At 44.4% G+C, this 23,853-nt stretch overlaps 3 protein-coding genes across 6 annotated transcripts in view; 1 reads left to right on the top strand and 2 right to left on the bottom strand.

Moving 5' to 3' along the window:
- The window catches only part of prpf4 (pre-mRNA splicing tri-snRNP complex factor PRPF4), a 39,023-nt gene extending 36,844 nt beyond the window's left edge, over window positions 1-2,179 (bottom strand). For both annotated transcript variants that reach the window (XM_067969531.1, XM_067969530.1), the window contains exon 1: window positions 2,077-2,179. The gene's annotated coding sequence lies outside the window, so the exon portion shown is untranslated. The remainder of the gene's footprint in view (window positions 1-2,076) is intronic.
- Window positions 2,180-2,218: 39 nt separating this feature from the next.
- cdc26 (cell division cycle 26 homolog) lies at window positions 2,219-11,861 on the top strand. The gene is made up of 2 exons (XM_067969532.1): window positions 2,219-2,406; window positions 11,321-11,861. Exons 1-2 carry the CDS (start codon window positions 2,326-2,328, stop codon window positions 11,492-11,494), a joined length of 255 nt encoding a protein of 84 aa, XP_067825633.1. The 5' UTR covers window positions 2,219-2,325; the 3' UTR covers window positions 11,495-11,861.
- A 7,023-nt stretch (window positions 11,862-18,884) lies between these two features.
- Window positions 18,885-23,853, bottom strand: part of slc31a1 (solute carrier family 31 member 1) — a 43,975-nt gene continuing 39,006 nt past the window's right edge. For all 3 annotated transcript variants that reach the window (XM_067969534.1, XM_067969535.1, XM_067969533.1), the window contains exon 5: window positions 18,885-23,434. In XM_067969534.1, the coding sequence (XP_067825635.1) occupies window positions 23,233-23,434 (202 nt within the window). In that variant the 3' untranslated portion in view covers window positions 18,885-23,232. The remainder of the gene's footprint in view (window positions 23,435-23,853) is intronic.

The following is a 23,853-nucleotide window of genomic DNA, read 5'->3' on the forward strand; positions in this document are numbered from 1 at the left end:
TCAGTGGAAACAGTTTCTCTATATTTACTCTATCAAAACCCTTCATTATTTTGAAAAGCTCTATTAAATCTTCCCTTAACCTTCTCTGTCCTAAGGAGAACAGCTACAGAAGCAAAATTCTTAAAATTGAGAAAGCAGTTGGTCCAGGTTCTAGCAGGCCTGCCTTGGTAGAGGATTTGTTCATGAATTCTAGAGAAACCAGCTGCAGTAAAACGGTCATCTGCCTTCCCTCGTCTGATTCAATGCGCTCCCAAAGGATGGGAGTTATTTATCTACCATTGGAAAATCTGGTTTCCATAATTCCCAGCTACATTACTGCATAAATATTTTAATGAATTAGTCAGGTGCCAGACTTGGCTCAGTGGTAGCACTCTCGCCTCCAAGTCAGAAGGTTGTGGGTCCAGAGATTTGAGCACATAATTTAGGCTGACACTTCAGTGCAGCACTGAGGTAGTGCTGCACTGTCGGAAGTGCTGTCCTTCGGAGGAGACTTTAAACTGAGGCCCTGTCTGCCCTCTCAGGTGGATGTAAAAGATCCCATGGCACTATTTGAAAAATAGCTGTGGAGTTCTCCCTGGCGTCCTAGCCAACATCACTAAAATCAGATTATCTGGTCATTATCAAATTTCTGTTTGTGGGATCTTGCTGTGCGCAAATTGGCTGCCGCGTTTCTCACATTACAACAGTGACTGCACTTCAAATGTACTTCATTGGCTGTAAAGCGCTTTGGGACGTCCTGAGGGTGTGAAAGACGCTACAGAAATGCAAGTCTTTCTTTTTCTTTCACGAGTCTTTTGTGACAAAAAATATTCCTCCAGGACCAGAATAAAATGTAGCACCACAGCTTAACATAAATACACTTTTAAAGGTCAGTACATGCACTCTTGGGGGCAGGGCAGTAAAATGTCACCATCTGAACTAAATTATTTAAACATCTTTAGGCCATTTTTTTTTAAAATGAAAACCTTATGGCCAAGGCTATAGTGCAGGCCACCACAGAGTTTGAAAAGAAACAAGAGGACAATACAAATCAGGAAATAGTGGTTGGGAGACACCAAGCATGGGTTCTACAATCCTGTAGCCAGTAAGTGGAAGGCAAGACTGAAGGAGGGAAGGAGTTGCAGTCTTTTGAGGGTCTGGGAAACAACAAGTTGGAGCAGGAGACAATGCAATGAGAGTCTTGATATCAACACAGGGAGAAGGAGGAATGTGTAGGATCATGCATTTGGAGCTTCAGAAGAACAAACAAGAAACATTCAGAGAAATAACCGCAGCAGAATCATTAAATGAAGACAAGAAAGGCTGTGACAGAAGGTGGGATCAAAAAGATAGTAGAAATCTGGAACACTCTCCCCCAAAGGCTGTGGATGATGGGGGACAGTTGGAGCTTTCAAGACAGAGATCGACAGATTTTTGTTGGGTAAGGGTATCGAGGAATATGGAGCAAAGGCGGATAAATGGAGTTGAGGTACATTTTCAGCCATGATCTAATTGAATGGCCTCCAACTGTTCCTAACTACAGGTGAAAGAAGGACTCCCATCAGATGACCAATTTTTTTTTCCTTTTTAGCATAGGATGCAAACAGAATGGTCCCATATTGACTAATACTGGATTCATTGCAAATACTTCAGACTCTGCAGTATTTAGCTTCACCCCTCTGCGCCTGCCCTTACAGGAAGGTGGATTTTAAGCCAGGGAGGCGAATTGCAACCCCCAGGAGCGTTATGTTTATTGAGGCCCTCTGCAACCTGCTCCCACCCACAGCCCCATCCCGGTACAGCCTGGGCCCTCTCCTCGGTCACTGAGTGATGGTGGCAGTGGGTCACTCACAGGCTCGGTCCTCACGCCCAGCAGTCGACCCCTCCGTACTGCAGGCCTGCCTGGTGCCAGGCACGGCTGACAGGGGAGTGGGGGGGGGGGGGGGGCAACGGCTGGCCGGGTCGGAGTACGGGGGGGGGAATGGGTTGAGAGACGCAGCTCGGCGTGGACTTGGGCCTTCCCCTCTCCCCCTCTCTCCCGGGTTGGGGCCTGGGCTCACGACCAGAGCCCACGCGGGATATTAAGCGGCCTCTTACCTCACACGCTCTGAACCTGGGGCCGCCGCTCCGTGGCGCTCACTCCGTCCCGGGAGGGGGGGTCAGAGGTCGGGGAGTCGGCGCGCAGGCCGCTGGGAGTCGCAGTTTCCCGGCCAGGGACTACAAGTCCCGGCGTGCCGCGCGGCTGCGCATGCGCCCTGCTGAATTCGGATCCGGGCCGGGAGCGGGACTGGGACTTAGTGACCGAGTGTGAACTCCCGGCGCGTCGGCGGCGGCGGCAGCGGCAGCATGCTGCGGAGGAAACCCACCCGGCTCGAACTAAAACTGGACGACATCGAGGAATTTGAGAGCATGAAGAAGGAGCTGGAGGTGAGCGGTGGGGGACATTTAGGTTCCGGGCCTTATTCCAGCATCTTCCACCTGACAGGGGACCCATCACCAAACTCATGTCCTCGTCTGTCCGTCCGTCCGTCCACGGCCTTTGCTTTGCCTCCGCGCCCGCTGCCCCAGAGCCTGGAGCCGTCACACACTGTGGCGGTTGGGATGTGGGATTCACTGTTACCGCTCACACACACACACACACAGAGCCAAAGGGAATTGGGAAGTTGCCTCAAAAAGGGGCGTGAGGAATGGCAAGAGAGTGGGATTAGACCAGGTGGAGAACAGCACAGATGCAGACTTGATGGGCTGAACGGCCTGTTTCTGTGCCGCAACCAGGCGTCAGCTGTGTCTCAAGAAGGTAGCACTCTCGCTGCCTGAGTGAGAAGGTCTTGGGTTCAAGTCCTGCTCCACAGACTTCAGCACAGGATCGAGGCTGACACTCCCAGTGAAGTGCTGAGGGAGTGCTGCACTGTCGGAGGCGTCGTCTTTCGGATGAGATGTTAAACCGAGGCTCCGTCTGCCCTCTCGGGTGAAAGTAAAAGATCCCATGGCACTATTCCAAAGAAGAGCTGGCCAATATTTATAGAATTATAGAAATTTACAGCACAGAATGAGGCCATTCGGCCCATCGTGTCTGTGCCGGCTGAAAAAGAGCTACCCAGCCTAATCCCACTTTCCAGCTCTTGGTCCGTAGCCTTGGAGGTTATGGCACTTCAAGTGCATATCCAAGTATTTTTTAAATATGATGAGGGTCTCTGCCTCTACCACCCTTTTCAGGCAGTGAGTTCCAGACCCCCACCACCCTCTGCGTGAAAAAAATTCTCCTCAACTCCCCTCTAATCCTTCTACCAATCACTTTAAATCTGTGCCCCCTGGTCATTGAACCTCTGCTAAGTGAAATAGGTCCTCCCTATCCACTCTATCTAGGCCCCTCATAATTTTAGATACCTCAATACCTCTGTTCCAAAGAAAACAACCCCAGCCTATCCAATCTTTCCTCATAGCTAAAATTCTCCAGTCCTGGCAACTTCCCCATAAATCTCCTCTGTACCCTCTCTAGTGCAATCACATCTTTCCTGTAATGTGATGACCAGAACTGTACACCGTACTCAAGCTGTGGCCTAACTAGTGTTTTACACAGTTCTAGCATAACCTGCCTGCTCTTATATTCTGTGTCTCGGCTAATAAAGGAAAGTATCCCGCATGCCTTCTTAACCACCTTATCTACCTGTCCTGCTAGCTTCAGGGATCTGTGGACATGCACTCTGCTCCTCCACACCTCTCAGTATCCTCCCATTTATTGTGTATTCCCTTGCCTTGTTTGCCCTCCTCAAATGCATTAACTCACACTTCTCCAGATTGAATTCCATTTGCCACTTTTCTGCCAACCTGACCAGTCCATTGATATCTTCCTGCAGTCTACAGCTTTCCTCCTCACTGTCTACCAATTTTTGTATCATCTGCAAACTTCTTAATCATGCCCCCATCATTTAAGTCTAAATCGTTAATATATACCACAAAAAGCAAGGGACCTAGTACTGAGCCCTGTGGAACCTGCCTCCCGCTCACAAAAACACCCGTCAACCATTACCCTTTGCTTCCTGCCACTGAGCCAATTTTGGATCCAACTTGCCACTTTCCCTTGGATCCCATGGGCTTTTACTTTTCTGACCAGTCTGCCATGTGGGACCTTGTCAAAAGCCTGGCTAAAATCCATGGACACTACATCAAATGCACCACTCTCATCGACCCTCCTTGTTACCTCCTCAAAAAATACAGCCAAGTTAGTCAGACACGACCTTCCCTTAACAAATCAATGTTGATTGTCCTTGATTAATCCTTTGTAAATGACGATTAATACTGTCCCTCAGATTTTTTTCCAATAATTTGCCACCACTGAGGTTAGGCTGACTGGCCTGTATACTCAGTCTATCCCTTTCTACCTTTTTGAATAATGGTACAACGTTAGCAATCGTCTAGTCCTCTGTCGCCATGCTTGTAGCCAGAGAGGATTGGAAAATGATAGTTAGAGCCTCCGCTATTTCCTCCCTTGCTTCTCTTAACAGCCTGGGATACATTTCATCCAGGCCCGATGATTTATCCACTTTCAAAGATGCTAATCCCCTTAATACTTCCTCTCTTACTATGTTTATCCCATCCAATATTTCACACTCCTCCTCCTTAACTACAATGTCTGCATCGTCCCCCTCTTTTGTGAAGACAGACGCAAAGTATTCATTAAGAATCATACCCACATCTTCCACCTCCACACATAGGTTACCTTTTTGATCTCTAATAGGCCCTACTCTTTGCTTAGTTATCCTCATGTTCTTTTGTATTTATAAAACATCTTTGGGTTTTCCTTGATTTTACTTGCCAATATTTGTTCATGCCTTCTGTTTGCTTTCCTAATTTATTTCTTAATTTCACCCCTGCACTTTACTCCTCTTGGCTTTCTGCAGTATTGAGCTCTCGGTATCTGACATAAGCTTACATTTTTTGCCTTATAAGAACATAAGAAATAGGAGCAGGAGTAGGCCAATCGGCCCCTCGAGCCTGCTCCGCCATTCAATAAGATTATGGCTGATCTGATCCTAACCTCAAATCTAAATTCATGTCCAATTTGCTGCCCGCTCCCCGTAACCCCTAATTCCCTTTACTTCTAGGAAACTGTCTATTTCTGTTTTAAATTTATTTAATGATGTAGCTTCCACAGCTTCCTGGGGCAGCAAATTCCACAGACCTACTACCCTCTGAGCGAAGAAGTTTCTCCTCATCTCAGTTTTGAAAGAGCAGCCCCTTATTCTAAGATTATGCCCCCTAGTTCTAGTTTCACCCATCCTTGGGAACATCCTTACCACATCCACCCGATCAAGCCCCTTCACAATCTTATATGTTTCAATAAGATCGCCTCTCATTCTTCTGAACTCCAATGAGTAGAGTGCCAATCTACTCAACCTCTCCTCATATGTCCACCCCCTCATCCCCAGGATTAACTATTATCTTACCCTGTGTGCTTCTTGACATCCAGGGGCTCTAGATTTGGGAGTCTGACCCTTTTTCTTTGTTAGAACATATTTGCTCTGAACCCTCACTATCTCCTCCTTGAATGCCTCCCACTGCTCTGGCACTGATTTACCTTCAAATCGCTGTTTCCAGTCCACTTTTGCTAAATCACATCTCAGCTTAGTAAAATTGGCCTTTCCCCAGTTACCTCTCAACCAACATCACTAAAACAAATTATCTGGTCATTATCACATTGCTATTTGTGGGAGCTTGCTGTGTGCAAATTTGCTGCTGGTTTCCTACATTACAACAGTGGATCCCCGCCCCCACCAGAGGAAATAGTTTCTCTCTACCCCATCAACTCCTTTAATCATTTTAGACACCTCAATTCATAGAATCATAGAATCATAGAAGTTACAACATGGAAACAGGCCCTTCGGCCCAACATGTCCATGTCGCCCAGTTTATACCACTAAGCTAGTCCCAATTGCCTGCACTTGGCCCATATCCCTCTATACCCATCTTACCCATGTAACTGTCCAAATGCTTTTTAAAAGACAAAATTGTACCCGCCTCTACTACTGCCTCTGGCAGCTCGTTCCAGACACTCACCACCCTTTGAGTGAAAAAATTGCCCCTCTGGACCCTTTTGTATCTCTCCCCTCTCACCTTAAATCTATGCCCCCTCGTTATAGACTCCCCTACCTTTGGGAAAAGATTTTGACTATCGACCTTATCTATGCCCCTCATTATTTTATAGACTTCTATAAGATCACCCCTTAACCTCCTACTCTCCAGGGAAAAAAGTCCCAGTCTGTCTAACCTCTCCCTGTAAGTCAAACCACCAAGTCCTGGTAGCATCCTAGTAAATCTTTTCTGCACTCTTTCTAGTTTAATAATATCCTTTCTATAATAGGGTGACCAGAACTGTACACAGTATTCCAAGTGTGGCCTTACTAATGTCTTGTACAACTTCAACAAGACATCCCAACTCCTGTATTCAATGTTCTGACCAATGAAACCAAGCATGCTGAATGCCTTCTTCACCACCCTATCCACCTGTGACTCCACTTTCAAGGAGCTATGAACCTGTACTCCTAGATCTCTTTGTTCTATAACTCTCCCCAACACCCTACCATTAACGGAGTAGGTCCTGGCCCGATTCGATCTACCAAAATGCATCACCTCACATTTATCTAAATTAAACTCCATCTGCCATTCATCGGCCCACTGGCCCAATTTATCAAGATCCCGTTGCAATACTAGATAACCTTCTTCACTGTCCACAATGCCACCAATCTTGGTGTCATCTGCAAACTTACTAACCATGCCTCCTAAATTCTCATCCAAATCATTAATATAAATAACAAATAACAGCGGACCCAGCACCGATCCCTGAGGCACACCGCTGGACACAGGCATCCAGTTTGAAAAACAACCCTCTACAACCACCCTCTGTCTTCTGTCGTCAAGCCAATTTTGTATCCAATTGGCTACCTCACCTTGGATCCCATGAGATTTAACCTTATGTAACAACCTACCATGCGGTACCTTGTCAAATGCTTTGCTGAAGTCCATGTAGACCACGTCTACTGCACAGCCCTCATCTATCTTCTTGGTTACCCCTTCAAAAAACTCAATCAAATTCGTGAGACATGATTTTCCTCTCACAAAACCATGCTGACTGTTCCTAATTAGTCCCTGCCTCTCCAAATGCCTGTAGATCCTGTCCCTCAGAATACCCTCGAACAACTTACCCACTACAGATGTCAGGCTCACTGGTCTGTAGTTCCCAGGCTTTTCCCTGCCGCCCTTCTTAAACAAAGGCACAACATTTGCTACCCTCCAATCTTCAGGCACCTCACCTGTAGCGGTGGATGATTCAAATATCTCTGCTAGGGGACCCGCAATTTCCTCCCTAACCTCCCATAACGTCCTGGGATACATTTCATCAGGTCCCGGAGATTTATCTACCTTGATGCGCGTTAAGACTTCCAGCACCTCCCTCTCTGTAATATGTACACTCCTCAAGACATCACTATTTATTTCCCCAAGTTCCCTAACATCCATGCCTTTCTCAACCGTAAATACCGATGTGAAATATTCATTCAGGATCTCACCCATCTCTTGTGGTTCCGCACATAGATGACCTTGTTGATCCTTAAGAGGCCCTACTCTCTCCCTAGTTACCCTTTTGCCCTTTATGTATTTGTAGAAGCTCTTTGGATTCACCGTTGCCTGATCTGCCAAAGCAATCTCATATCCCCTTTTTGCCCTCCTGATTTCTCTCTTAACTCTACTCCGGCAATCTCTATACTCTTCAAGGGATCCACTTGATCCCAGCTGCCTATGCATGTCATATGCCTCCTTCTTCTTTTTGACTAGTGCCTCAATCTCCCGAGTCATCCAAGGTTCCCTACTTCTACCAGCCTTGCCCTTCACTTTATAAGGAATGTGCTTACCCTGAACCCTGGTTAACACACTTTTGAAAGCCTCCCACTTACCAGACGTCCCTTTGCCTGCCAACAGACTCTCCCAATCAACTTCTGAAAGTTCCTGTCTAATACCATCAAAATTGGCCTTTCCCCAATTTAGAATTTTAACTTTTGGGCCAGACCTATCCTTCTCCATAGCTATCTTAAAACTAATGGAATTATGATCACTGGTCCCAAAGTGATCCCTCACTAACACTTCTGTCACCTGCCCTTCCTTATTTCCCAAGAGGAGGTCAAGTTTTGCCCCCTCTCTAGTCGGGCCATCCACATACTGAATGAGAAATTCCTCCTGAATACACTCAACAAATTTCTCTCCATCCAAGCCCCTAATGCTATGGCTGTCCCAGTCAATGTTGGGAAAGTTAAAGTCCCCTACTATTACCACCCTATTTTTCTTGCAGCTGTCTGTAATCTCCTTACATATTTGCTCCTCAATTTCCCGTTGACTATTTGGGGGTCTGTAGTACAATCCTATCAAAGTGATCTCTCCCTTCTTATTTTTCAGTTCTACCCATATAGACTCAGTGGGCGAACCCTCGGATATATCCCCTCTCACTACTGCCGTGATGTTCTCCCTAATCAAGAACGCAACTCCCCCTCCTCTCTTACCTCCTGCTCTATCTTTCCTATAGCATCTGTACCCTGGAACATTGAGCTGCCAGTCCTGCCCCTCCCTTAGCCATGTTTCAGTAATAGCTATAACATCCCAGTCCCATGTACCCATCCATGCCCTGAGTTCATCTGCCTTGCCCATCAGACTTCTTGCATTGAAATAAATGCAGTTTAATCTAGACTTCCCTTGGTCTTTGCCCTGCTTTCTCAGACCATCTGTCCGGTCATGTTTCTGTACACTCTCCCTTACTGCCTTTTGTTTCTGTCACCACTTTATTTCCCACTGACTTCCTGCATCGGTTCCCATCCCCCTGCCACATTCGTTTAAACCCTCCCCAACAGCACTGGCAAACACTCCCCCTAGGACATTGGTTCCAGTCCTGCCCAGATGCAGACCGTCCAATTTGTACTGGTCCCACCTCCCCCAGAACCGGTTCCAATGTCCCAGGAATTTGAATCCCTCCCTCTTGCACCATCTCTCAAGCCACGTATTCATCTTAGCTATCCTGTCATTCCTACTCTGACTAACCCGTGGCACTGGTAGCAATCCTGAGATTACTACCTTTGAGGTCCTACTCTTTAGTTTAACTCCTAACTCCCTAAATTCAGCTTGTAGGACCTCATCCTGTTTTTTACCTATATCGTTGGTGCCTATATGCACCACGACAACTGGCTGTTCACCCTCCCCCTCCAGAATGTCCTGCAGCCGCTCCGAGACATCCTTGACCCTTGCACCAGGGAGGCAACATACCATCCTGGAGTCTCGGTTGCGTCCGCAGAAACGCCTGTCTATTCCCCTTACAATCGAGTCCCCTATCACTATAGCTCTGCCACTCTTTTTCCTGCCCTCCTGTGCAGCAGAGCCAGCCACGGTGCCATGAACCTGGCCACTGCCACCTTCCCCTGGTGAGCCATCTCCCCCAACAGTATCCAAAACGGTATACCTGTTTTGGAGGGAGATGACCGCAGGGGACCCCTGCACTGCCTTCCTACTCTTCCTCTGTCTGTTGGTCACCCATTCACTATCTCCCTCAGTAATTTTTATCTGCGGTGTGACCAACTCACTGAACGTGCTATCCACGACTTTCTCAGCATCGCGGATGCTCCAAAGTGAGTCCATCCGCAGCTCCAGAGCCGTCAAGCGGTCAAACAATAGCTGCAGCTGGACACACTTCCCGCAGGTGAAGGAATCAGGGATACAGGAAGGAGCCCTGAATTCCCACATCCCACAAGAGGAACATGACACGGCCCTGGGATCTCCTGCCATGACTTAACCCTTAAATTAGATTGTACTTCCTTGGCTGTAAAGCGTTTTGCGATGTCCTGAGGTCATGACAGGCGCTTTATAAATGCAAGTTCTTTATTTCTTTCACTCTGGAACCCCTTTCCCAAAATTTTGACACATCTCTTCCCAATTTCAAAAATTAAATCGCATCATTAGTCACTTCCCAAATCCTCCTCCCAAATTCTGTCCACTTCTGGTTTGTGAAGCACACTGAGATGTTTTGCTATGTTAAAGGTGCTTTAATAAGTGTAAGAGAGAAGCAGGGTTGTAAACCATCCTATATGATGTCTTCAGCAGTGATGTGTTGGACATCATTTGGGATGGTCACAGAATGTCTGTGCTGGGTATATCCAAAAGTTGTGACATTAGATTGTTGACGGACTCACCTGGGGATCGACTGCACTTGCTCATTATCTTGAACAGAATAACCATTAAGATATGGTGTTGGTACATCCAAGTGCAGTATTCTGGTATTCCGTAGTTTAAGAGTGGGTCTCAAAAGTCTTGATTGGGGAATACAAGGGTATTGATTGGGGAATACAAGCATCTGTTTGAATTGTTGATTTTATATTGATACCTTTGGGTCCTGTTAGATACCAACTTCTGCCCCTTGAGTCCATGCTGAGAAGGGGCAAAAGGTGCTTTGATCTTGTCATTTTTTTAACAACAACAAAGTCCCAATGCAGGTTAAACTTGTAGCACATAAGATGTGTGCAGACAGTTCCCCTTCACAGCTCAGAACTCCTAGGTTAAACAGGATCACGGAATTTGAGTTGGTTTCAAGATGACCCATCTGGTGATGGAAGATTGGAACTGAGTCAACCCTGTGTGACAGACTCTGTAATCTGATACCTGAGCAGGTCCACAACAGTCCAGGCCACTGTGAGTAATTGACCATCCAGTCTTGCTTACTAATGAGACCTGAAGATTCAGCCCTGTCAGTGGGCACTGGGTTTCTTTCCATCAGTTCCATATAACCCTACAAACATGGTGTTATGGTGTGATGAGCAGCATGCAGCTTACCAATCCAGTGTGCTGCATGGTTTTAACTGGTTATACTCCAGCAGGATCCCTGCGTGTACTTGGGATTCCCTAAGCCTTTGCTCTTGCCGACTTGTACCTAAGCTTTCTGGGGAAAGCATGCACCCCATATCAGGCAAACAAACACTGTATGTAGATTTCTCACTGGCGTGGTTTGAAGACTCTTAGCCATGGTGATGGGTTTCCACATTTCAAACATCTGGCTGACTTATTAAAAATAGAGTCAAAGGTGCTGGTGTTACTCAGGCTCCTTTGAGCTTTTAACAGTTTTAGGTGTGGGGCCTAAAGCTTTCTTTCTGTCCCAGTCTCTGACCTCATCTGGTTTTCTGGTTTGTGCCCCTCTGACTCCGTTAAGCAGCGCCTGTAGCTTCTGCCTTGAGTGTTTAACCCCAAGAACCTGCGTTTGGAGGAGCTATGGGTGAACGTAGCAGCAAATTCTCAATCTGGTCTGGTCTGTCTGCAGAATCGGAAGAAGCAGCAGCGGGAGGAGGGGGAAATGGTGAGCTCCAGTGACGTGGACAGTGCTAATGGAGCAAGAGACGACGCTAAAGTCCGAGAGAAGATAAACGAGCGAATCGGTTACCGACCCAATCCTCACATCAACAAACCGTTCTCCCTGTTTGGGAACCTCCACTGATAGCCTATTGGCAGGGACACGCATGGAGCGTACAGGTTCGCCCTGGTCCGGAACCTGTACCTGAGTATTTCAAGGATCGTGAATTCGAGGACCTGGAGCTGTCAGTGTTCTCGGGAAAATTTGGTGCACTGCTGGCTTTCCTGCTGAGGATAGTGCTGAATGTATGATTAAAATGGTGTGAAAAGCACTGACTCAGCCACGTACTCTGTAAATATTTCCACAAAGTGTCTTATAAAGAGGTAACGTTGATTTTATTAGAAATGGCTTGTGTTGCTATGAACTCCAATTGATTGCTGCACCACCTTGGATTTTACACACAAATGGGATTATTTCAGGATAATAAACGTGCAGCTGATGTTTATGTGTCTATTAATTCTCCAGTTGAATTTATTTTGAGGTGAGGTAGTGGCGAGGGTTGATTAGCATGGATTTTCCGATCAGTGTTATTTTAACACATAGGATACTGCCAGTGTTAAAATAGCACCGATCAGAAGATCCAGGATGTGTTATTCTCTCCCATCCCTATACTGCACAATCAGTAGCTGAAACGGTTAGTTGGCGGGTAGGTGATCTGCTTCTGGGCTTCACCTGTGACTCTCCGATGCATTGCACAAAGGTGTGCAAGACTCCTTTAACTCTCTCGCTCACACACACACACACGGAATTGCCTTACCCTACTTGTGTATTACCTTCACTGAGGCAGTTGGTAGTTAATGAGTGTGAATTTATATTCACCACTTTACGGTGCTGCTGTGTTGTTTTTAATGTTCTGTTATGTTCTGAGTTATTTTTCTGCATTTTAACCCATTACAATAACGTCACTAACTGCACTGCAGCAAGTCGCCACCTAGAAGGACAAGTGCAGCAGGTGCATGGGAACAGCATTACCTCCAAGTTCCCCTCCAAGTCGCACGCCAGCCTGACTTGGATATATATCGCCACCAGGTCTAAATCCTGGAACTCCCCACCTAACCGCACTGGGAGCACCTTCGCCACCCGGACTGCAGCGGTTCAAGGCGGCGGCTCACCACCACCTTCTCAAGGACAGCTAGGGATGGGCAATAAATGCTGGCTTTGCCAGTGACGTCCATATCCCCAGAATGAATCTGAAAAACTGGGAGGTGCACAAGCATGGCATGAGATGACTCTCCTTCTGCTTTACTTTTGTTTTGCCCTCCTTATGGAAACATGCTTAGTCTCTATGTAGTACCCTCATCGTGAAAGGGGTCTGACTTCAGTCTAAAGACAGCAGGTGCAAACCAAAAGTAAAATTGGCAGCGTACCAACTAATCCCCACTTTTGCCTTGTTAGCAGTTAGAAAAAATGAATGCCAATGGTTTACACCAGTGCACGAGGTTCCAATTTTTAATATGAGACTGAGAAAGGAAGTTAGTTTCCTTATTCTAATTTGATTTTTTTTTAATTGAATTTTAAAAGACTGAAACAGATAGGAAGGGAGGATAGAAGGGTGGGGTAAGAAAGAGAGGAGGTTAAGAGAGAAGGAAGCATAATTATAGCAGGATACATTTACATAAGCAGTTTGTTATAAATATTGACAAAAATTTATGATGGAATATAAAACCAAAGACAGAATTTGTGACTTCAAAATGAGGACTAAAATATGTCTGTGCACTTTGGTCCAATTAACCCCTGGCCTCCAACTCTGATTCAACTGAAGACTCCAATGGCCTTGGATCCCCACGTCCAATGTCACAGGAAATATTAACTATATTAAAAATATTACATCTGCACACACTGCCTGTAAATAGTTTCCATTATAAATTCCTATGCTCACATTTGTAAACTTATCACACTAATTACACCCTCCTGCTAATGGTGACACTTCAGAACTTCCATTGGCAGGAGGATGTAATTACAGCACAAGTTTGTAGGCAGCTTCCATTATAAATGTGGACATATGAGAATGTATAACATAAAAATGGTGACAATTACTTCTGTGCCCCCTGGTACAATTATTCTCTGGCCTCAAACTCCACTTAAAGTACATTTGGTCGTAACATCCCATGTGTAACACCACAGGAGATTAACTAGCATGCAGTCCTGTCACCTACTTGCATTATAAAATCCAATTGAGTGGGGGGACCATTAGAGCTGACCCACTTCTTGTCGACAACAGATCCATGTATACAGATATACTGTCTGTATATCAAACATAACAGATGATATGTTTGGTTGCATGGGTCAATTGTGCTATGCCTGGATGGGGCAGGCTTAATAGACCAGATGGTCTTTCTCTATCCTTCTCATTTGTATGTTCCTCGCCTTCCTAGTCCAATGCCACTGAGGCTAGTTGTAGCATTCCCAGGAATGTACACTAAATATAATTCAATCGCATGGATTACAGAAATTCCAGGAGTCAGCAATTCAGTATAATTTCAGAATTATAAACTAGCTTACAATGATGTGGGTGACACTGAGGGAGCTGCACTTATGGCACATTCCTATTTGCCCTAGGTGCTGGGCCTTCTTGAACCAATTATTTGTACGAGTGGCTTGCTGGGTCACTTCAGAGGGCAGGAGGAGTAAATCACATTGTATGAACCAGAGTATAGGCCAGAGCAGATACGAGTGCCTGGTTCTTTTGTATGAAGAGCATGAATAAACTGGTCAGGTTTTTAATAGCAATCCAGCAGCTTTCATGGTAATTTTTTCTGGTGCTAGCCCATCCGTTAGCAGATTTATTGAATTCAGTTCCACAACATGCCCTGTTGGGATTTGAACCAAGAGGGTTAAACTAAAAGCTGGGAAACTATAACTAGTACTTTATTAAATTAATAACTTAAGTAGATAATCTAATTCATTAATAAAACTAAAAATATCAAATGAAAAAAACTCTAATTAAGTGAATAAATAAAACAAGTTTAGATAGAGATGGCAGTGCAGGTGGTGAGTCGTAACTGCAGCATGTGGGAGTTTGTGGAGAGCAGCGTGACCCCGAGCAACCACATCTGCAGTAGGTGTCTGCAGCTGGAGGAACATTGGCTCAGAGTTGTTGGGCTGGAGTTCGAGCTGTAGACATTGCGATGCATCAGGGAGGGAAGAGAGTTACCTGAACACTTTGATCCAGGCGGCAGTCACACCCCTTAGGTTAGGTTGTGGTTTAGATTCATTCAAGAGGATGTGACTGCGAGTCAGGCAGGTATGGGGACCCAGGATGCAGTGATGGAGGAGTCTCAGACGTTGACCTTGTCCAACGGGTACGAGGTACTTGCTGCCAGTATGGATAAGATCAAAGACTGCAGGGAGGTTGGGCAAACTGACCACGGCACCGTGGAACAGGAGGCCTTTCAAATGGGGGGAGTAAAAAGGAATGTGATAGTGGTAGGGGATAACAGTCAGGGGGATAGATACTGGATAGGTACTGTTCTCTGCAGTCACGATCGGGAGTCCCGAAGGCTGTGTTGCCTGCCCAGTGCCAGGGTTAAGGACATCACCTCGTGGCTGGAAAAGAACTTGGAGCATGAGGGGGATGAGCCGGTTGTCGTGGTCCACATCTGAACTAACAACATAGGTAGATGTAAAATGAGGTTCTGCTGAGGGAGTTTGAGGAGCAAGGGACCAAATTAAAAAGCAGAACCTCAAAGGTAATAGTCACTGGATTACTAATTGAGCCATGCGCAAATTGGCATAGGGACAAACAGATTAGATGGTTAAATGTGTGGCTCAAAGAGTGGTGTGGGAAGCAGGGGTTTCAGTTCATGGGGCACTGGCACCAGTACTGGGGAAGGATGGAGCTGTTCCGTTGGGATAGGCTCCACTTAAACCAGACTGGGACCAGTGTCCTGGCAAATCAAATAAATAGGGCGGCAGATAGGGCTTTAAACTAATAAGAGGTGGGGGAGGGTTCAGGTGAGGGTAATTTTATCCGCCTAAAAAGTCAAGGTTGTAGAGTAGAGTAGCGATTTGAGTAAAAACAAGCAGAGTGTGTCAAGGACAGAGAGTTTAACAAAGGTAATAGAGCATTAGTGACTGAGGTCACATAAGGGAAAAAAAGTAAAATGTTAAAATTAAGGGCGCTGTATCTGAATGCACGAAGTATTTGTAACAAGGTAGATGATTCAATGGCACAAATAGAGATAAATGGGTTTGATCTAGTAGCCATTACTGAGACGTGGTTGCAGGGTGACCAAGGTTGGGAAGTAAATATTCCAGCGTACTTGATTTTTTAGAAAAGAGACAAAATGGAAAAGGGGGGGGGGGGTGGAGAGGTAAACCTGATAATAAAGGATGAGATAAAGACAGTAATGAGAAAGGATCTTAGCTCAGAAAATCAGGATGTAGAATCAGTACAGCTAAGAAATAACAACGGGCAAAAAACATTGGTGGGAGTAGTTTACAGGCCCCCTAACAGTAGTTATAATGTTAGACAGAGTATAAATCAGGAAATTAGAGGAGCATGTAACATAATCATGGGGGACTTTAATCTTCATATAGACTGGGCAAACCAAATTGGCAAAAGTAGTTTGGAGGACGAGTTCATGGAATGCATCCAAGTTTTCTAGAACAATATGTCGAGGAACCAACTAGGGAACAGGCTATTTTACATCTAGTATTGTGTAACGACACAGGATTAATTAGTAATCTTATAATAAAGGATCTTCTGGGGAAGAGTGATCATAATATGATAAACTCAATATGAAATTCTGAGAGTGATGTAGTTAAGTCCAAAACTAGGGTCTTAAATTTAAACAAAGCCAATTATATAGGTATGACGGACGAGTTGGCTAAGGTAGATTGGGAAATTAGATTAAAAGATATGATGGAAGATAAGCAATGGCGAATATTTAAAGAAATAATTCATAATTCCGAACAAACTCATAATTCCCACTGCCTGAAAGAGCAGTTGAGGTAGAAATCCTAATCACATTTAAAAAGTACTTGGATATGCACTTGAAGTGCCATAACCTACAAAACTACAGACCAAGAGCTGGAAAGTGGGATTAGGCTGGATGACTCTTTTTCAGCCGGCACAGACACAATGGGCTGAATGGCCTCCTCCTGTGCTGTAAATTTCTATGACTCTATGAATATACATCCCCTTGGGGAATAAAAATTCCACAGGAAGAGTGATCCAACCGTGGCTAACTAGAGAAGGATAGTTTTAGATAAAAAGAGGCTTACAATGTTGCCAAAAAGAGTAGTAAACCTGAGGATTGGGAGGGTTTTAGAAATCAGCAAAGGATAACCAAGAAATTGGTAAAGAGGGAGAAAATTGAATGAGATTAAACTAGCAAGAAATATAAAAATAGATTGCAAGAGCTTCTACCAGTATTAAAAAAGGAAGAGAGTAGCAAAAGTAAACGTGAGTCCCTTAGAGGCAGAGACAGGAGAAATTATAATGGGGAATAAGGAAATGGCAGAGACGTAAAACAAATGTTTTGTATCTGTCTTCACAGTAGAAATCATAAAAAATACCAGGAATAGTGGGAACCAAGGGTCTACTGAGAGAGAGGAACTTAAAGTAATTAAGATTAGTGAAGAAAAACTTGTAGAAAAATTAATGGCCGACAAATCCTCTGAACCTGATTGGCTACATCCTAGGGTTTTAAAAGAGGTGGCTGCAGATATAGTGGATACATTGGTTCTGATCTTCCAGAATTCCCTAGATTCTAGAACAGTCCCCGTAGATTGGAAGATAGCAAATGTAACCCTGCTATTCAAGAAAGGAGGGAGAGAAAACAGGGAACTACAGGCCAGTTAGCCTGATGTCAGTAGTCAGGAAAATGCTGGAATCCATTATTAAGGACATAGTAACAGGGCACATAGAAAATCATATGATTAGACAGGGTCAACATGGTTTTATGAAAGGGAAATCATCTTCGACAAATCTATGAGAGTTTTTTTGAGGATGTAACCAGCAGGGTAAATAAGGAGGAACCAATGAATGTAGTATATTTAGATTTTCAAAAGACATTCGATAATGTGCAACATACGAGGTTGTTACACAAGATTAGGGCTCATAGAATTGGGGGTAATATATTAGCATGGATTTAGGATTGGTTAACAGACAGAAAACAGAGTAGGAATAGACAGTTCACTTTCGGGTTTGCAGGTTGTAACTAGTGGGGTGCTGCAAGGATCGGTACTTGGGCCTCAGCTATTTACAATCTGTATTGTTGACTTAGATGGGGGGACCGAGTGTAAGGTATCCAAGTTTGCTGACGATACAAAGCTAGGTGGGAAAGTAAGCTGTGAGGAAGACGCAAAGAATCTGCAAAGGGATTATCGACAGATTAAGTGAGTGGTTAAGAAGGTGGTAGATGGAGTATAATGTGAAAAAATGTGAGGTTATTCACTTTGGTAGGAAAAATAGAATAACAGGATATTTTTTAAATGGTGAGAAACTATTAAATATTGGTGTTGAGGGATTTGGGTGTCCTTGTACACAAAACACAGAAAGTTGACATGCAGATACAGCAAGCAATTAGGAAGGCAAATGGTATGTTGGCCTTTATTGCAAGGGTGTTGGAGTACAAGAGTAAGGAAGTCTTGCTGTAATTGTACAGGGCTTTGGTGAGACCTCACCTGGAGGACGGTGTACAATTTTGGTCTCCTTACCTAAGGAAGGATATAACTACCTTAGAGGTGGTGCAACGAAGGTTCACTGGATTGATTCCTGGGATGAGAGGGTTGTCCAATGAGGAATGATTGAGTAGATTGGGCCTATACTCTCTGGAGTTTAGAAGAATGAGAGGTGATCTCTTTGAAACATATAAGATTCTAAGAGCGCTTGACAGGGTAGATGCTGAGAGATTGTTTCCCCTGGCTGGAGAGTCTAGAACCAAGGGACGTAGTCTCAGAATAAGGGGTCTGACATTTAGGACTGAGATAAGGAGGAATTTCTTCACTCAGTGTTGTGACTATTTGGAATTCTCTACCTCAGAGGGCCATGGATGCTCAGTCGTTGAGTACATTCAAGACTGAGATCGATAAATTTTTTGGACTCTAGGGGAATAAAGGGATATGGGGATTGGGCAGGTAAGTAGATTTGAGGTCAAAGATCAGCCATGATCTTATTGAATGGCAGAGCAGGCTTGAGGGGCCATCTGGCCTACTCCTGCTCCTATTTCTTAAGTTCTTATGCAAGTTTCCAACATCTAGGTTGCTAGTGTAGAAATAACCAGACTACCATACTTGTTTTGGGATCATTAGATGTAAAATAACATGTCTTTGCACATATTTGTAGCGGTTTATCTACACCAGCTCACTGGAGACACAGATGATCGTTCATATTGCTCACCAGTACCTGCGCATTAAGTGAATTTATTTTTGTGTCCTTAAGTCTGAGTGCTGACAGCGTGCAGAGTGTTCCAGCACTTGGATGTGAAGTGAACAAGGTGCTTCGTCAACACAAGAAATTAAAAGGCAGTTTAAGATAATAAAAACTAAAAAGTTTATTGGAAATAAGCATGATACAATATATTATGATTTTTCCAGCAACCAAAAAAAGTTGTATTGCATAGTCTCTCAGAAAAGAAGAACTAGTTATGACAGATCACCACCGAGGTAACATTGCAACACTGACGTGCTGGAGTGGGAGGGTAGTCGTCAACGCATCTGAGGACTGGCCGAACAGCTGAGAAATCAAATTACAAGACAAAGGCGTAAACAGTGGTGACCATTGCTCGTGTGTTTTGAGGAGATAACCAAAGGCACTGAACTTCAAATGAAAGTTGAGGAAAAATTCACCACATTCTGAAGGGAGATTTAAAGAAAATAGCAACAGGTGACGGACAACATCTTAAACAAGATTGACAAATCAAAGAAAAAAATTACACATTGCAAGCACAAGTACAGTACTTTCCAGTCAGATCCTTTTACTATTTATATTCAATATAAAAAGTATGATTACTGTACATTCCAGAAGGAAAATGCACTTTGCACCACAGCAAAGCGAAGGTTTGACATTTACGGCTATACTAACAACTTCCCACCAATGCCAGACAGTTTTGGGTGCGCAGATGTGAAAGTAGCAGAATAACACGTTAGCTCCTGATCCAACATCCAAATGCACAAAAGCCAAGCTGTACGAGACTCCAAGCTGATGTCCAGTCTGGTACCAATTTTTATTTCAAAAGTCCCCGGTGTTCGCTGGTCCTCCTGGTAACTTTTAAAATCTTGAACGGAATGTTTTTTTAAAAAATGATTTGTTTTCAGAAAGCAGATACTTCCTTCAAAACACTCAATATTATAGAAGTGCCAGAGGAGAGGAACACTGCGCACGCACCTAAATGCGGAGCTCTGCACTTAGGCGCTGGCCAGCCCGAGGGTCACTGTGCACTATGATACGGGTCTGTCAACCACACATCGCAGCCCACAGATCCGGTGTCAGGTCATTAGCTGCAGTACAGACAAATGTGAACTACTATGTCGGCCAATAAGTCGGAGGCAGGGCAGGACTTACAGCAAACCCAGTCTATTTAAACAGTCAATTTACTCAGCAAACAGAGTCTGTTTAAACAGAGTCTCAATGAACTACAGCAAACAGAACTCATGACCAAAAGTCTCCCAATAAAAGCAGGATTATTTCCCTTGGCAAAATGCAGTGAGTGGAGGATAGTTAAATAATACAAATTGATTATTTCTCCAGCAAAACACTGAGTGGAGGACTGTTACATACAAATTATGTGAGTAAAATCAATCTCGGTCACAGCAGTGCTGTCTGCAAGCGTGATTAACGGGGAAATTATTCAATCATTGCATTCTGGCCGGGACTTGGTGTCACTTTATGCAGCCAATGTGGGTTGCTTTCTGCAGGATGGGGAACAGAGACTCTACTTCAAACTCAAACCAAATTACTATCAGTAAATCAATTATAGTTCAAAAGACCAAGGGATGAAGATACAAGTGAGGGAGCAAATGGGGAGGAACAGTATATATACACTGGAGTTCAGGAGTCACCATTAGCAGTGGGCATTTTCTTAACAAATCTGGTGCAATAATCTGATGAATGGATCTGATAAATGAGATGGTGTCATTCCCAATCCAATGTCTCCATTAGCAAGTTTCAAGTGTACCCCTAGATAGTAGCATATTTTGTAAATACTCCATAGTACTTTAAGAGTATAATAGTGTCACTTAGTGGTGGCCCCAGAAGTTCTATCCTAGAACAGTCACCTAACATGGCTATTGTACCAATTTAATGCTGATCAGGTCCAAGCTGCAACTGAGGTATTGGACAGTAGCACCATCTGACAATTTCTTCCTTAACCATGATCCAGGTATCACTTCTTTGGGAAATACAAGACTAATGAATAGTGTGACATAGGATGAAGTACCGCTAGGACGGGTGAACAATCAGCCCATCACAAATGAACAACAATTAAAGACCTATGTAACGAGACTCCTCTGTGTGGGACACATGACCTGGAGCTCTAATAATGTCCTCCCCTCCCAATCAGCATAATGCCACATCTCACAGCCTGCTTGAATCCCAACAACATGCCATCGATCAGTTGTGTCAGGTACTGCGCATCTGCTACAAAACACAAGTGTTTATTTAAACCCACTCAGGATATTCCTAGGTGCAACACATCTACTGTCACCGATCCAGCCGGACACCAGAGATTCAAAGTAGTGTTTGGAGTAATCAGCAGCTTTGATAGGGTAGTCAGTCTGGAAACCGAGTGCAGAGGGCAGTCAGTCCGGAAACAGAGTGCTCCAGTCTTCTAGTTCTGCTCATCAACTGGAAGGTTGTTATTTGCTTCCCCAGCACCTCACCCCTTCTTCCGGGGGGGGGGGGGGGGGGGGGTGCAGCCCCATGAGTTCTTTAGATGGGTAATGGGAAAAATATTTTTTAAAAGGTCATTGTAACTACTCGGTGGGTGAATAAACAGTTTGAACCATAGAGATCACTGATCTCAGCTGGGATGAGAGTGGGTATACTGCATCCATCATTGTTACATTAAGGAGGGGGAGAGGGCAATAAACCTAGCGACCCACTATCCTGCTGGAAAGTGCAAGTACGTGGGCTTTGGGTGTGAAAAGCATTTGGATTCAGCTGTGATGCTCCCCATGATGGAACAGCCTGCAAACTCAACTGTTTGGGTCACGGGTACTGGAGAGCAGCCAGCACCTGTGGAACTTCAGCACAAGTCAATTATTTGAAACAGAACAGACACCAGTTTCCATCTTAGTAGGACAGTAGGTTTCTGTGGAAGGGTGAGCTAGATGAGGCCAAAAGGCCTCCCTTATCTGTACATAGTTTTGTAATCTTTGTAAATATCTGCAGAGGAGGAGCGCAGGAATAGTTTCGTAAATCTTACAAATCTTCACAGCTGCAACTGAAACATGCCTAGTTTCAAGAATCCGATCTCTTTCCTCGCCCCCACAAGCAGGAAAAACGGGCTAATTATTTGAAGTAATACAATTGGCCGAACCTATAATTACATCTTCATTACTGAGTTTTTCTGGCTTATTGTAGTCACCAGCTGATTAAAACCAATCAATTTTTAAATTTCAATTTCATTCCTATTGGTCCTGGACAAGATTACTTTATTTGTACTGCACCCGTGCAGGCCCAGCAGCATCCAAGAAATAATTAAAAGGACTCTCCCGGTCCTCCAAGTGACATTAGTATAAATACTCTCCTGGCCAATAGTGAGGAGCTTCCTATCTCAAACAGCGGGCGATTGCACCCATCTGCCGGGAATCAATACATAATTTTTAAAAACTACAACAATTCCATCAGCACAAATCCAAAACATTTCATGAATCAAGCATATAAGTATCAATCTCGAGAACCAGGGGATTGGGCGTGGAATGGGGTGGGGCTAGAGCACGAGACATGCACACAGTCCTGTTTCCGGTTTTAGATTTAAAAAGTGAAAAATGTTAAAATAAGAATTAAATATTCCTGATATCACCCAAACAAATAAAATTTCTTGCCATTAGATTTCTGTCGAACTGCCACTGAATATTTTAGTGATGGAAGCAACAGAGATCAAGAATTTTTTTTTTAAAAACTAATTCCGACCGTCATTAATAGTGAAGTCTTGGTCCTGATAGCATTCAGCTGGGTACAACTCCTTTGGAAACTCAAAAAAAAAAATCTTAATCCTTGCCAAAAGAATAACTTCACTGTTCACCAGGGGGAGGGGAGGGGAGGGATTGCAAACCAAGTTCACAGCCTCACACAGACATTATGCCATTTCCATCTACGTACTGATCCTCCATATCAATACAAAAAGATATGGTTCTGGGTGTGACTATTTCTAATTGTAATCATTGGGATTATTGGCATCAACAATCAAAATGGGAACCCAATGACGATGGTTTGATTGATGAGAGTTTTACCTAATCCCGTCTAAGTGAAGATGACATTGTAAAGATTTCACGAGCGACTCCAGATAAAGCTCATCGTTTGAAGATTCCTGGCACGCTTCACTGTAAACAAAGTCCAAAGCGGCCGCTCCAGCACCAATACCAGAGGTCGTGCCTCAGGCTGCAGTAAGGAAAGTGGCAAACTGCTCTCTGGCAGCATTTAAGGCATGAAGCAAATAAAAACGATTCGAGCGACGATCCTTCAACTGGAGTCTGAACGGAGTAAATGAGTGTGTGTGTGTGTGTGTGTGTGTGTGTGTGTGTGTATATGAGTGTGTGTGTGTGTGTGTGTGTGTGTGTGTGTGTGTGTAAGTAACTGGCTCAATGGTCATTTTCCCCCTTGGCAGATCATAATGCTAGGGAGTGCGATGCATTACAATTGGCCACTGTGGCTGTTAATGACAGTGTTCTGTGATGTCCACCACCACGGCTTTCTTCCAGCTAAACAGGAAATATCCAACACCCGCACCTAATGCCACGGCGATGCACAGGTAACCGTTGTAGGTCATGAAGACCAGCATGAGGAAGTAGCTGATGACCACTTGTACGATGTGCAGTACGGTCTGGATGAGGTGGGGCATGCTGAACATCTGCTGGCTTCAAACAAAGGGAACAAAGTCAGTGAAAAGCCACATCTCTGTACTGGACTGAGTGGGCAAGCGATACACTCTTGGGAGCACACATGCAATGCAGCAATCACCGTTTCTACCCGGTTTAACGGTTCTGAAAAGCTGTTCCTTTTCCTCCAACTTCCTCCCACCCAGAGTTTTCAGTCACAGTAAAATTAGGGCATAGTACAGACAAGTTACCCGGGTTACACTGCAACATTACACCTACACTTGTTTTTAATAATGGCGAACTCCTCCCCCATCAATAGTCATGATATAATCACTGTTCTATGTTTGAGATCCAAAATGGTGTGTGTCTCTGCAGCTGGAGAAGGTTTCAGCCACATTTCCCAATCAATAAAAACTTTTTTTTAAACAAAGAACCAAAGGCGGAAGCAGTTTACATCA

This window comes from Heptranchias perlo, chromosome 31 (genome assembly GCF_035084215.1).
Source record: "Heptranchias perlo isolate sHepPer1 chromosome 31, sHepPer1.hap1, whole genome shotgun sequence".
Classification (NCBI taxonomy): Eukaryota; Metazoa; Chordata; class Chondrichthyes; order Hexanchiformes; family Hexanchidae; genus Heptranchias; species Heptranchias perlo.

Excerpts from the sequence above, each read along its gene's own strand:
- cdc26 (XM_067969532.1), top strand. The coding sequence starts at position 2,326 with ATGCTGCGGAGGAAACCCACCCGGCTCGAACTAAAACTGGACGACATC. Across the intron at positions 2,407-11,320 it reads GCATGAAGAAGGAGCTGGAG|AATCGGAAGAAGCAGCAGCG; the intron begins GTGAGCGGTGGG and ends GTCTGTCTGCAG.